The sequence below is a fragment of the Lagopus muta genome, chromosome 5 (genome assembly GCF_023343835.1).
Source record: "Lagopus muta isolate bLagMut1 chromosome 5, bLagMut1 primary, whole genome shotgun sequence".
Taxonomy (NCBI): domain Eukaryota; kingdom Metazoa; phylum Chordata; class Aves; order Galliformes; family Phasianidae; genus Lagopus; species Lagopus muta.
In genome coordinates this window covers 40,948,674-40,963,474 of record NC_064437.1, presented here as the reverse complement: position 1 = coordinate 40,963,474, position 14,801 = coordinate 40,948,674, and the positions used below count along the sequence as shown (strand labels likewise).

At 40.7% G+C, this 14,801-nt stretch overlaps 2 protein-coding genes across 13 annotated transcripts in view; one reads left to right on the top strand and one right to left on the bottom strand.

The window, feature by feature from the left end:
- Window positions 1-6,371, top strand: part of LOC125693540 (DNA replication ATP-dependent helicase/nuclease DNA2) — a 39,668-nt gene extending 33,297 nt beyond the window's left edge. For all 5 annotated transcript variants that reach the window (XM_048945623.1, XM_048945619.1, XM_048945620.1 and 2 more), the window contains 5 exons: window positions 1,386-1,515; window positions 2,135-2,229; window positions 3,169-3,217; window positions 3,949-4,026; window positions 4,761-6,371. In XM_048945623.1, the coding sequence (XP_048801580.1) occupies window positions 1,386-1,515; window positions 2,135-2,229; window positions 3,169-3,217; window positions 3,949-4,026; window positions 4,761-4,904 (496 nt within the window). In that variant the 3' untranslated portion in view covers window positions 4,905-6,371. The remainder of the gene's footprint in view (window positions 1-1,385; window positions 1,516-2,134; window positions 2,230-3,168; window positions 3,218-3,948; window positions 4,027-4,760) is intronic.
- Window positions 6,372-7,983: 1,612 nt separating this feature from the next.
- Window positions 7,984-14,725, bottom strand: HNRNPH3 (heterogeneous nuclear ribonucleoprotein H3). Of its 8 annotated transcripts, none has more exons than XM_048943758.1 (10): window positions 14,613-14,725; window positions 13,251-13,386; window positions 12,610-12,748; window positions 11,894-12,081; window positions 11,440-11,526; window positions 11,119-11,234; window positions 10,066-10,201; window positions 9,760-9,840; window positions 9,590-9,676; window positions 7,984-9,292 (listed from the first exon to the last, which is right to left on the bottom strand). In XM_048943758.1, the coding sequence occupies exons 2-10, from the start codon at window positions 13,366-13,368 to the stop codon at window positions 9,216-9,218; spliced, it is 1,029 nt and encodes a 342-aa protein (XP_048799715.1). In that variant the 5' UTR covers window positions 13,369-13,386; window positions 14,613-14,725; the 3' UTR covers window positions 7,984-9,215. The 8 variants fall into 8 exon arrangements, with proteins under 8 accessions (XP_048799715.1, XP_048799718.1, XP_048799716.1 ...); XM_048943761.1 differs by lacking the exon at window positions 14,613-14,725 and adding an exon at window positions 14,235-14,383 and having other exon boundaries at window positions 11,939-12,081; XM_048943759.1 differs by lacking the exon at window positions 14,613-14,725 and adding an exon at window positions 14,224-14,381.
- Window positions 14,726-14,801: the final 76 nt, after the last annotated feature.

The window sequence follows — 14,801 nt, the reverse complement described above, 5'->3', positions numbered from 1 at the left end:
CCTTTAAAAATTGTTTAATTTGCCACTGCAGAAAAAAATAATCCATGGGAATTATAAATAATAAGATGTAACATAAAAGCCAACCCTCTCCCTTCCTCTTGGTAAGTTCTTCATTAGTGATCTAAATAGGTATCTAGTGTAAAAAGCTCCCTGCAGGGGGCAGATGTTTATCCTGTTGGGAGATAACAGCTACATTATTGAAGATAGGGCAAATCTGTGACACAAAGATTGGAGCTTAAAAGATAGTGATTTCCAATCTGATTACTAGCCCATCCTGCCTCCCTTACAACTCTGAATGTCAGTAAACTGGTTTAACTGTCATGACAAATGTTCACTTTACTGCTGCAGTCATCTTTGCAGATTTTGGCAAAAGAACAGTTCAGACCCCAACCTTATTTTATTATTGTTACTACTTCAGAATTGTGCAATTCTGAAACCTCAAAGTCATTTTCACTTCTGATCTTTTCCAACCAGGTACTGAGGTAGTGTCCCAAATGTAAGTCTTTCCTTTAAAAATGGTTTTGATTTCAAAAAAACAACAAACAAACAGGAAAATCAACGTAGCTACAAGTTTTTCCATCAGAAGAACCTTGCATGACAACTCTCAGTTTTTTTCCTTTTCTGTTGATTTGTCAAGATTTAGATGTAGAAGGCTGAGCCGTGTGCTTCCGTCCTGTTTGCTCTGTAGCACTCTAAACACCAGCTCTTCCGGGATAATGAAATTCCAGCTGGAGTGATTTTGCGTCAGAATAATCCTTGTGCCAATGGCTGGATTTCAGTTAAACTAATAGGGTTTGGATCCTTCTTCATGTTGAACCTCAGCAATGTAGGAAGCTCAGTTAAAATAGCACATTAAAGTCTTTCCTTCCTTATCTTTGATTCTGTTCAAATTTCCATAAGCCTTAGTCTAGACAAAAAGATTAACACCTGAAAATATTATATTAAATCACTGTTATGAGCACCAGGGATGCGTGCAGTCCTTCTTTGTGTCATCAGTGACACTATGGTTGGCTTTTTATTTTAGAAACAAACTATGTAGAGTTAAGGAGGGCTTCCCTTCATTCACAAATTAAAAGCACCTTAGAACGTTGTGGTTGATCTTCTCTTGCTTACTAAGGTCAGCTTTTCAAAATGTTGCCACAGTCTTGATCCTTCTAAATGTGATTCTTTTCAAAAGCACTCTCTAAGTGGTAACATTTTAACTATTACCATGTCTGAAATGTTGCAACATTGCTGCATTTTTTTCTGTTTTAAAAAACAGGTCAGCTGATGGGCTGCTTATTGTGGCAACAATATGTTGCATCCAGAAATGAACTCTTTTTTGTTATGTTTTAAAGTGATACTGTTTTGCACAGTGATTGTGTTCTTTGTTTTGCATATTTTAGGCTCCAGCTTGAAACAGATTTGAAGATAGAAAAGGAGTGGCGGCAAACTCTGGAGGATGACCTTCAAAAGGAAAAAGAAACTGTATCTCACCTGCGAATAGAGACTCAAGAAATAATTAACCTTAAAAAAGTAAGTTCTGCAATAAAACTTGAATAGTAACTTGGAAATTAACTGAAAAGTTAATTATGAACTTAGACATGGGACTTCTAAGAATTTCTGCAACCAGATAAGAAAGATTAGATTAATGTATTCTCGCAAGTAGATAAGAAAAAAGATTGGAAACATTGTTTCTCTTTTTACTCCTTTCTTCTTCAAATCAAAACTCTGTCCTTTGGCTAAAGAAAACCAGAATCCTTATTTTTCTTTCTCAGTTTTGTTGAAGACTCTGTCCTCTTGTGTTAGGCCAGAAATTGCTTCAGGTTCTCTCTAACTTGGTGCGCGTGGCTACATGGTGCTGTTGATGTCTGCAGTGAATTGTGTTTGCTTTCTGAAGAAGCAAGTAGGTGTCATCTCTTAGGGCCTAAGAGAGTGTGATCTCAAGTGTTGCTGCTTGAATTCAATTTGGAAATCTTCATAGTGAGGGTGATGAGTCATCCAGCCACTTGGCTTTCTCAGTAAGATCAGCTTTGGTTAGGACCAGTTTTCTAGGCATTAGGTGTATGTGTATGTATGTGTGTGTCTATATATATATATGTATATATATATGTTTTGTTTTTTTGTTTTTATTTATTTATTTATTTATTTTAAGGAGTTCATTAAACTTCAGGAAAAGAACAGGCAACTGAAAAGGATATGTCAGGACCAAGAAGCTGCTCTCCAAGAACTGGCATCCAAGCTGAGCGAGTAATTTCATTATTCCTGAATGATTATATTTGTCTCATAAACACGAGTTAAGAAAAAGAATAGGATGGCCATCGTGCAAACTACTGTGTAGAAAGCAGTATTACCAAGCCAGTTATCAGTAGGAAATACTTCTAGTTAGGTGAAATGTTTTGGTTTGTGCCTGTGACCTCATATGCAGTTATAGTGTTCTGGAAAGAAAATCTTAGCTAGATCTTAAGGCCTGCAGGGCTTTAGGAGGTGTTTTTGCATTGAAAGTAGTTGACTAGTTTGCATGTCTTGGTTTTGCTAAAGAACAATCCAAGTAGAAGATAACAGCTTATACTTCAACAAGATAGTGCTTATCTTTTTATAAGGTTGCGTGCTCATGGGTTCCTTTCTTTAACGAGATGAGGATTCTCGTCTTAGTCTTAGACCACTGTTTATTGCTACATCTTCAGGCTATGTAAAAGATTACCTTATCAAAACCCACTCAGACTATGGTGAGCAATAAGCTCTGAGCACAGTAGTTGTTGTTCTCCATATCTCTCTACTTCATTTAAGGATGTGCTTTATAAATTGTTTTGCCATAACTGCTGTGGGCTTTTATGCCCTGTACAGTGTTGCAGTTTAGACAGTTCTGAGTGGCACTGGGTGGCTGTGGGAAGACTGATTTCCCCAGCAAGACAGTCCAGAAGTTTGAATTCCTAGTTTGCACCAATGCTGTGTGCTTGTCTGGTGCCCTTAACTGCATAACCTCAAACATACCTGCATTCAGGGATTCTTAGCTCTTAGTGCAGAGCCTGTCTTTGTGTAGTACTTAGTACATCTCCTAGATGCTGCTGTGATGTAAAATACTAAGTTCAGAATACATCACTTAATTTTTAAATACTTAAACCTTGCAAGGTTTTTTAGACTGCAAGTGAAAATATAACAGTTTGAAATATTATCTTATTTTTTTAGATCCAAGCTGAAAATAGAAGATATAAAAGAAGCGAACAAAGCATTGCAGGTTGGTAGGATTTGGAGGAAAGAAACATTGGTGTTTACTGTTTCCATTGAAATGTTTTGCAAGCTTGAAAAAGCTTCTCTTCAACAGCAGCTATTCAGAAGAGACTCATTTTATTATATTCTGGTGGGAGGGAAGCACAGAATTCCCGTAGACTCAGCAAAAGAAAATACTCAGTTTGATATAAAGTTACACATTTTGCTACATTTTATTGCAAAGGTGCACCTTTTTATTTTACAAAATGTGTTTGGGACCGTGTATGTAGGCACCAATATGGCATTTGTTAACTATAAATAAATATTTGATCATCCAGAAGTCTATGCAAATAGGAACTATACTGCTGAAAGGCTGGGAACTTGAGCATTGTGCATCTTGAGAGCAGAGGTTGTGTCTGCATATGTTTGATCATAAGATGTGTGAGTTCACATATTCCTTCATTGAGCAGGGAAATAGGTTTCAGCTTTGAGACTTGGATAGCTTACTGTTTTTCCCAGCTCTGCCATAGGCTAGCTTTAGTGCCTCCAGCGTGTCTTCTTTGTACCTATTCCCACTGTTAGCAGTGCTTTGGAGCAAGCTTGTCCTGCCTCAGAGTGTCTATGTGACATTGTAGTGGTCTCAGGACGTTCAGCAATTCAGGCAGTAAATATTACTCCTATTGATTTGTTTTGTCCTTTTGAACCCAAAGTTTACCTTTATCATATACACGTGTTTATGGTCATTTATTTTTTCTCCAGGGGCAGGTTTGGTTGAAGGACAAAGAGGCTACACATTGCAAGTTATGTGAAAAGGAATTCTCACTTTCCAAAAGGAAGGTAAAACTCAAATGAAATTTCTTCCAGCTCATTTATGTGTAGCATGAGAAATATGTCAGTTATCTTACAGATGAGATCAGCATGAAATGTCAACCTTCAGATGAATGTATAGGTATTCTTTGAGATGTGCTACTCATATCAAAGAACAACCGGGCCCTACTTTCAAAAGAAATGTTCTTGTTTAGTGTAGTGCTGTGGAGGACCATACTTAAAGTTACTCAACCAACCTTGTGGAATCATTGTCTCATGTTCTTGGCAGCAGTTCCGCCATTAAAATTTGACACGTGGAAGTCTTAGTACATTTTTTTTTTTTTAATATATATTAGACTTAAGAAATCATGAGCTTATTGGGGCTTTAAAGCAGTGTTAATTGTTAAGCTTTATTAACATATGCTGAAATTTTTATTTCACCTACTTCTTATGTTAAATTTTAAGAGCTGCTTGACAGGCTCTCATCCATTGTCATTGTTTATATTCTTAATTGGCAAAGCACGTTAGTTTGTCTTATTCTAGGGATTCAAACCTTGTATGTTTGGTCTGTCTAGGATCGCACCATAAATTTGGGTTTAGATGAATTATCTCTTGAAAACTGGTTCCGTGCCCAGACCAAATGATTGGAAAGAATTCAGATTGTTCTCTGTGTGATTTATTGATACCCAATTACCAAGTATATTTCTGCTGTATATTTTTGATTTTGTGATTCTTTTTTTTCTGCTCTTCTCCCTGTTATTTAGCACCATTGTAGAAACTGTGGTGAGATCTTCTGTAATGCTTGTTCCGACAACGAACTGCCTCTGCCTTCCTCACCAAAGCCTGTTCGTGTCTGTGATTCCTGCCATGCAATCCTTATACAGAGGTGCTCTTCTAATGTGCCATAAGATTATTTTACAAGTTATTACCCTGTGTATTTAGCTAATTCTGTAAAACAAAACAAACAAGAACCAGCTACAGAATGTACAGCACTACTTCTGTTGATACAAATAGAGAGGACAGGACCCAAAGCCACAAAATGCATGTCTTAAAAATGAACATGTTAAAATTACAGATTGCAGTATTAGTCTAACAAATGACTTGGAAGCTCTTCTGGAGGAAGGAAGGGCAGTTTATAGAGGAGATTCAGTGTTAATAGGTATCTTAGTCATTACGATCTTGAGAAGGGTGACTTATTTACCTGCTTTTACAGGCTAGTCCAACTGAACTGTGATGTAAAATTTGCCTGTAGTATGCTGCTGTGAAGCAAAATGGAAGTAATGGTTTTAAACTGTACTTTAAAGTAAGGAAAGAAATTAATGGAGGTGGCCCAGGAAATGATTGCCAAATATCTTTGTCATTTGCTTCCTCTCAGTTATCAAGATTTGATACCTCCAAGAATATTGCACTGACAATTCTATAGTCAGAGGAGTAGGGGGAGATGGTGTCAGATAGGTGAGAAACTGTGTCCTTAGGCACTGGGAGAAAGGGGGTGCATTTTGCCAAATTATTTTGCAAAATTAGCTATTAATTTGACCTTATCAGTGTTGTCATGGAGAGATGTCCATCCTGTTTTTTTATGCCTTATGTTGTCTGTAGCCTCAAGGAAGTGTCTTTGTATTATTTTCAGGAAAGTCATGCTTAGCTCTAGAGCAGCATCAGCCTGCTGCCAAGAGACACTAAAAGCTGTGGACCGTGTCCTTTGTGTGGTGCCTGTGTTGGACCAGAAAGTTTGTCTTTTTGTTGCCTTATTTCTCTAAGGTCAGTTTGTTCCTAAACATTTTCTATTTTTCCAGAGAGCTTTTGAGTTCTGCTAGGTCTGACACATCCCACCACTGTTCATGTTGATGTTCCATGGTAACTTCTGCTGGAATGTACATCTCAGTTCTTCTAGTAGCCAAATAAAAATACAGCCTTTGATGGGTTGTATGTAGCAGCAGCCCTCGCTGTCGTGTCACTGCTCTAGAATCAACCTGCCCTCTGCCCTTCAGCCCTTCGTGTGAATGGGTCCAGCCATGGAATTTCCACTCTGGTCAGTACTGGTGAGCAGTTAGCAGTAATCAGCTGTAGTTCATTTATGGGCCTGGAATTCCTACTGACAGGAGCACGGCAGCTTGGAAACAGGTCTTTCTTTTAGTCATTCTTGCACTTTGTTTAGCTTAGCTGTGTCTTTTGAGGATTAGTATTTAGCTAATATTCCAAGAGCTAACTAACTGTTCTTTTTGACACGTCAGTGTAGTTGCTTATGTAGCCTTTGTAAAAAAAAAAAAAAAAAAAAGTTTTTAAAATTATCTAGTATAACTATTTTGTAAAATACAAATGTTTGTAAATATGTAAATAGCTTTTAGAAAAAAATAAACTTAATTGATCTTCAATGTAATGTTGGGAGTAACATCTCTTTATTTAAGTATTGCAGAATACTTTGAATGTTTTATTGACTTGCTCATGTTGCTTTAAAAGTCTCTGCCTTTGTTGGGCAATGGGGAAGCTGCCCTGCTAATTATGTAAGGAAATGCTGCTTGCTTGCTTCATTAAGGTACTCTGATCTAAGAGTGTTTTGAAGTGTTGTGTTGTTTTTTTGTGGGCCCAGTATGAAGGCAAACTGATGTAGGATATAGAGCATGCCTGTCAGTCCTGCTTCAGTATCTTTTCAAAAATTATGCAACTGAACAAATACAATTTAAAATGGGCAATTGTTTAAAACAAGAATACAGTGCAGTTACTGCCGGTGCTGAAATTTTTGTAATATACAGATGCAGTCAATTATCTACTGCCTAACTATGAACTCTTCCATTCCTCTGTACCACACTGTTTACGTGGAAAAATGTCACTGAATGGCATATAACCTACTTAGACTGCTTTTATTTGAGAGAAATTGCTGCCTTGAACAAAATGGTGAATGCTGTATACTGTTCCAGGTGGCATCCAGGTTTCCTTTGGCATCAAACTATGCATCTGGCTCACTTTCAGCAGGTTTTTGGACCACACTACCATTACTCCATTAATAATGTAATGATTTTGTCTTTCTATAAAACTTTGTTCTGTGACAGATTATCTTGTGATTCTAAATAATATTCCTTGAGCCAAGCATATGAACGTATGCAGTGTACCTAATGTGTACCTCAAAAGAAATTGCAATTGTTCCCACAGCATCAGAGCAACCTTTGGGTGATTTCCTTCTAACTTAACAATATAAGGGCATTAACAAATAGAAAATATGCTTCTCCTTTCTCCCCCCCTCCCCCCCACTGATTATACTGGCTGTCTCACCTTCTTGCAAAGGTGGTGAACGTACTTGGATCTCCTTCTCTGACAGTGAAGGAAAATCCATTTGATGGCCAGCATTCATCACACAAGAGATTGCAGGAACCAGTCAGTACTTCTCAGTGGATAACCAACCACTTCAAAAGAACTACACTTTGCAGCAAGTATTTCAGCTTTACATACAAGTATGAACTTCAAAAATCATTTTTTTTTCTTCTCAAAACACTGCTGAAGTTCCTTGAAAGGGTCCATACTGTATGCTGCTCGCGTTACAGGATGATGTGTAAACAGGGATTGGACAAGCATAAGGCATTCACTCTCCAGAACAGAATTGTGTTATTCGAGAGTCATTCAGAATGACTTCTGGTAACTTACTTGGTGATGCCAAATAGCTTGAAGTGCAACTACTTTGTTCTCAGGTATGTCAGTCTTAAATCAATAGTAAGTGTTCTTTCTCAGAAAACAGAATGCAAAGTATACTTGAGGAATTATTAGAGCTGTGATACCTATTTAGGTAGCTGATAGAGAAATCTGTCAGATGTAAAGGTATTTTTTCCTGCACCATCACTGCTAGGCTGACTTCAAGTCATCTTTCCTCCCCTTCTTCTGCCCCATACTTGAGTATTTGGAATATTTCCTACTGCAGATGAGCCCTGCTGCTATTACTTCCGATACCATTGACACAAGCACACTCTCTAGTGAAATAAACTCCATTCTACTATCTCCCAGAGCAAGACATTTATTACATATATAACACAGTACTAGCAAAACAGGTGACAGACTTTCAATACCCAAGATTACATTTGACATTTTAAGGGAGGCGTTGAGGACAAAGCAGTTAATTTGGGAGATCACACTGGCTCAGAAGAATAAATACCTTATTACACATCAGGTATGGTAAGTGTCTTCAAACATTTTTTCTTACACATCTTACATGTCACAAATGCACAAAAACTTTTTTTCAGTGTGGTTGGGGTTGTGTCACTTAACAAATATTGGGCTTACAGTTATTTTCAGAGATGCCTGGCTTCTACCAAATTCATTCATATAATGGTTGCCATGTTTTGAACAAATACAGACAAACCAGCTATGTGCAGGGAAAAAAAGAAAACTCAATGGTGTTGAAACACAAGTGTTAGGAAAATTCTAGCTTGCTTCAAATAATTGTCTTCCCAAAGCAGTTTGTGAAGAAAAAAAGCAAAGGTACCTTTCAACTTGCTAGCATTTGACTGTTTTGCTAGTGTTTGATTAGCAACAGCGTTGCAAGTTAAACGTGTGAAATGAGTATCTAAGAGTTCTACAGCAAAGCATGGAAGCAAACAGTTGTAGCCTGGGCGTGTGGATGACAGAACTTGGGAAGTATGCATTTGTGCAATCGCGCCATTTGCAGAGCATTGCTGATACTACAGGGAGGAAAGCCAGATCTATGACTCCTCCACAGCTTGAGCTTAATGCTATGTTGAGAAATTACTACATACAACTTATCAAAAAGATTTAGGAAGGATTGCTACCAAGTAAGCTTACCTACTATCTACCCTTTTCCCCTTAAACAAGAGAATGTATCAAACTCATTTACTACACCAAGAGTACATAGAACTCAGTGTTCATAGGAGTTACAGTACAACCACCTTTATTGAACCATAGTACAACATCTCAAACCAACTGTATTCTTGAATATGTAATACATCCTTAGGAGTAACTAGTATAAAAAGTATCAACATCAGTGGTTTGAATATAAAAATTTATTTAAAGTCAGAGTATGCAACAAATAAAACCTACAGAAAACAGATTTTCCCCTCACAAGCTCTTGCTTACCAAATAATATTGTGAAAACACATTCCTTCAGTCATTATAAAGTTCTTAAAATACAAAAGAAATTAAAATTTTGTAAGAAAGTCTAGTAGACCAGAGACTGTTGTTTCTTCCAGGGTATTTTGTAGAAGCAAGGCTATCCTTCAATACATCCCACGCCATCCTCCTCCACCCATATTGCCTTGCCCATAGTATCCTCCACTATTTCCACTGCCACGACCTGCAAACAATTGACACAAGGTCACGTATACATACCTTAAAAAGAGAAAAAAACGTGATGGGTAATAAAAAACTGTTCAGCATCAGCTTAAGATATACTTCAGCACTATTTTTCTAAAAAAATATTTGTTGCAATAGCCAAATTATGAAAAAGTGCCCCAGTGATTTACTATTTAAGCCACCCCCTTTCCTTTCTCCCAGCCCACAAAACCCACCCTTCCAAATCATACACACAGACACAGTAACACAATCACAAAGACAATCATAACACAATCATTAGGACAGAATATCTACTTACTGTAGCCCCCCAAGCCATCAGGAGTTCCATAACCGCCGCTGTAATTATTACCCATTCCCATTCTACCAACAGAGCCATAACCTTGATCTGAAAAGCAGAAGGTGCACTGTTATAACCTTGCAACTCCATCACGTTTTGCAAAACAAGCTATATTTGGAAATGATACATACCCATTCCATCTCTGCCATAGCCTCCCATTCCAGAGCCACCTCCAGCAGTTGAATTCAGAAACAGCTCAATGTATCGATGTTCTGTAGGAAATAAAATCTACTCTCAAAAAACACAGTAAAAAAGTTTACCCTGCATACAGTAGTTGGAGAAAAGAATTTGAGATGATCTACTTGTTCTGATCATCAACAAAAAGTCCATTATTAGTACCATATTTAAAGCACTGTAACTTCAGTTTGAATCCTCATCCTGATTTACACCCTACTGAAATAAACTCAGTTAAACCCCCAACTGAACACGACACTCACGCATGTGATTTTTATCCTTGGACATAGCAGCTACCGCATCCTCATGTGTTACAAATTCCACATCTGCCTCGCCTGTGGCTCTTCCATCTGCCCCAATATCGATGTGGACTCTTATAGGATTCAAGGGTGAGAAGAACTAAGAATAAAAACAAAGAAAAAAAAAAAATCAAATGAATTTAGAATTCAAGCCAGGTATGTTTTCTGGCGCCCCAGTAGTTTGCAAAGCACTGTATTAATTTTCTCTCATCCTGTCACACAAATGTAATTACTTGTCTCTAAGGTATTACTTAGAGGTTTCTGTTATACAAATGGAAGAACTCCAGCTACAGAGCTTGACAAGCTCTCTTTAAAAAGAGATGCAAACAAAAATACTTGTCTACACACCTCTCTTTAAGAAACATGCTCTAATATGATGCCACCCTAGAAAGGGAAGATCATTACTTCGTTTTGAGGAAAAAAAAGCCAAACAAGGTTCTCAAAATAAGGACAATTATGGAACTAAGAAGAAAAAGCTGTCAATTTCTCTTCCTACAGCAGTTATTAGAAAGATACAGTAGGCCATCATTCCTGAAATTCTGTAGAAGTCCTTTAACTGAGCTCTTATGGGTAAATGTGAGCCTTCCACTCTGAACAAACACAGCACCCTACAGGTTTCCCACCTTGTCTCCCTAAAACAAGGCTTATGGCCACATACAAATGTGAAAACCATAATCACATCTACTATCAGTCTTCTACAAAATAACATTAATATCTTCAGTTAAGCTTAAACTTTTGAGTCTTATGAAGATACAAATTTCAACATCTGTCTCTTATTTCTGGAAATAAAAAAGTATACAGGGGTTAAATGTAATTTGGGTGGCTTCTTCAGTAAGCTTACCACAGGCATTACCTTTAAAAACCTCACTAAGTATGTATTAAGTATTGTAGAACCTGCATAAGTAACTTAAGACTTTAGTTACTATGTATTAGAGCTATCACTCACTGGCGAGCCGTAAGCAAGTTTGGAATAGAGATTCTTGGGATCAGAAAGCCTGATTTTGCTATTTTACTTACATTTGCAATATCATTCTCTGTTGCTCGAAAAGGCAGTCCTCTCATGTGAACAAAATGACCGCCACCATGGAAACCTGAACCTGCATCTCCAGCTCCATAGCCATGTCCTCCCATGCCTAGGAAAGAAAAATAAGTGAAGAACGACACACACACACCCTTTTTTTTTTTTTTTTGAATAAATTAGAAAAAGAGAAGCACCCCCACCTCGACAAAACAAACACAATCATCTTCCTTTACAAAATAATATGAAGAAAATAAAAACAGAACTATGTATGCCTTGGGAACGTTATGTTTTACTGTTAAAAAAAAAATATTTTTTACCTCTCCCATCTCTCATTCGGTCATCATAGCCATCATTTCCATAGCCATAGTTATTATAACCACCATAATCATCAAAGCCACCATATCCTATACAATGGACAGAAGGAAAAGAGCAATTACGTTACTACTGAGAAATTACAAAGTGATACACAAGAGTCAATTTTTCAGTCTCTGGGCACCTGGAAGTGCCACTGCAAAGCATTAAACACTCATTTCTGAACTGACACATCCAACTGAGATATCCAGTTCTGCTGAAAAAACAATTTTCTAGTAACATCCATTACTGTTAAATACTAAGCTGCATTTTTTCTTCCCCAAAAAATTACAAGTAAAAAATTCCTTCTGAAGAGGCATGTCAAACCTAACAGGAAGCTACTGCCATTTCTTTATTTCTTGACAAAGACGTCAGAAACATGAAACTGACAACAGAACCTCTATCATTAGATAAACATACCACCGTCATATCCACCACCTCCTCGACGCATTCTGTCATACATACTTCCACGCCCAGCTCCATAATAACCCCCTCTTCCTCCTAATGGTCTATCATATGGTCCAGGCCGTTGTTGTCCCATCATTCTTCTCGGCATGTCAGAGAATCCTCTGATTTCACTCTTACTACTTTTGAAGATTTCAATGTATCTAAATAAGAGAGGATTTTCAAGGTAGAAATAAGAATACACGTATAAGCTGTCTGAACAGTAGAAAAATAACTAAACGTACAATGTGATAAAAATGACTACAGATACCATAGAACTTAAGTTCCTCCTCAAAACTGTTAAGAATCTTAATTGTATCAAAGTAAAACTTTACAACGGCAAAAATTACAACATGAAAATTCTAGCTGTAGAAATTAAGTATAAAACATGTCTTTTCAGTATGAGAAACATACTGTTGAAAAACAATGTCTGGCTATGGCAGCACTTATCACAAATTACCCTACATGAAAAACGACTGAAACAACATTCTAAGTTTAGCAATCTACACAGAGTAATACTGTCTCCCCCGCCCCCCAAATCTACCGTATTTCCCCAGTTAATTTAGGATCAGTTATAAAAATTCTTTAAAATACCCCATTCCATATAATAGTCCCCAGCCCCCCAAAAGCATTACTGTCCCACAACCCCCAAAAATAACCATTTAACACCATCCCAAACTCTCCATCCCCACCTGTGCCCTATTCTTTCCTTGTGTTTCCCCAGAGCATTTTCTGCTATCTCCTTTGAAGCAAACTGCACGAAGGCCTCCCCTGTGCTTCTCCCCTGGTAGTCCAGCGTCAATGTTATCCCATTTGGCACGATTTCCAACCCTTTAACCCAAGGACAAATAACCCCATCAAGGGGAACAGTGTTAAAGGCTGAAACATTCCCATCTGTAGAAAATACTTAAAGCATCTAAACAATAACAACGAAAAAAAGCTCTTAAGTTCCCCCATCACCCAACAATACAAGCCAACGATCTTTCATTAAACATTTATGGATTTAGCCATACTTGTTTTTTGTTTTAACTATGTGAACATACACCCACCTAGGTTACATGAAGAAAACAAAGCTACCAATCAAGCAATTTAACCGCTCCAAACTAACGTACAGGTTATAATCACAAGACATTCACCACCTTCACTAAATTAAGACACGTATTCAACTTTGCTATGTCTACAGTTATTTGAACAGGGCATACACCTTACTCAAGGCAATTTATGTCAAAGCAATCCCCCCTCCACCCCGCTAACGGCCATTACAAGTTACAGGCTTGCAAAGCATCGACTTATCTTTCACACAGTCTTTATGCTTTGACTATACTAGAGATACCTTGGAAAAACTGAACGATCTCTTCCTTGCTACAGCCGAAGGGCAGCCCTCGGAGCCGCACCACCGTGCCATCGTTGGTTGTATCGGTGGGCCCGTTGTGCTTTCCACTCCAGTCCATTTTTGTCTAAATCAAACGCTACCAAAAGGAAAAAACAAAACATTGAGACATAAAAACACAACAAATCGGGTAGGTTTTCATTAACAAAGCGGCGTTCGGCAGCATTATGGATATTTCGTTCAATTCCCTGGATATTTCAATTTCACTCGCTCGTACATAAGCACGTGGACGCGGCGGTCCCCGGCAGTGCAGCAGCGCGGGCATCGGCGGCGCGCACCAGCCTCTCGGCGCGCTCCCGGCCCGTAACCTTTTGTCTCTCGCGGCGTGCCGGCAGAGGGGCCGCAACCGCGCAGCGCCGCCTCTCCTTTGTCTGCCATCACAGCCCAGCCAGCAGCGCTCCCGCTCCTTTTCCCCTTCCAGAACCACGGCCGTTAATCCCGAACCAAAGCGGGCGCGCAGCGCGGCCCGTCTCGGACTGGGGGCGGGGAGCTCTCTCCCTCCCTCCCCCCCCACCCCGCGCCGCCGCCATTTACCGCGCCTCCCCGAGCCACCCCCCCACCGCCGACCGCCACCGACGCCGTCCCCGCCAAGCACACCACCGCCACCTCTCCACTTCGGAACGACTGCCGAGCTCCCTCCTGCCCAACCCCGGCTTCGGGGTGCGGCAAGCGGTACGCCGCCGAGGCTCGTCAGGTCGGCGGCCGCATTCGGCTCCGGCGCTCAAAATGGCGGCCGGTCGGGAGCGAGGCTCCGAGAGCCGCGCCGCACCGCCCCTCCCCCACCCGCGGCGCCACGCCGCCCCCCCGCGGGCCGCGCCGCGCACACGGCCAGGCCCCGGGCCGCTTCCGCGCCCACCCTGCGAGCGGCCCGGAGGGGCTCGCCGCGGCCCGGTGCCGCCCTCTCTCCCTTTCTCACCCCGCGCTCACCGGGAGACCTTCGTACGCTCCTCGACGCGTCCCAGCGGGAGCTGCAGCCAGGAAGGAAGCCCCTCGCTTCCGAGCGGCCGGCGACCAGCAGCCTACGCAACCGCCACTGGCAGGATGGCGTCCCAACCGCGCGGCTATCGCGATAGCACCGCCGCACACCTCCGCCCGCCCGGACGACAGCGGAGCATGCGCGCCTCTGCTAACAAGAGCCGGCGAACGGCGCCTCCTCCCTCTTCTCACGAGCGCGGCTGAGCGTCACCAGGCGCACGCGCGCTCCGTTCGCGCGCTGTGCTCTCTTGGCGCCAAGCCGTCCGCCCGGCGGCAGCGCGAGATGCAGCAAATACCCGCAGCAGTCAGATACCCGTAGCAAACACATACCCTTAGCAAACAGCCGCAGCGAGTGCCCCCCAGTCTCCTCACGCAGGCGGTGCCTCACGCGCAGATGCCTGTGGCCCGTCGGGCGCTGCTCGCTCCAGCTCCCGGAGTCGGCTCGGGAAAGGGGATGGGAAAGCCCGGCCGCTCTCTTCCCCTCAGTTTTACGGCCGCGGCAAAGCCGTGCGATGTTAA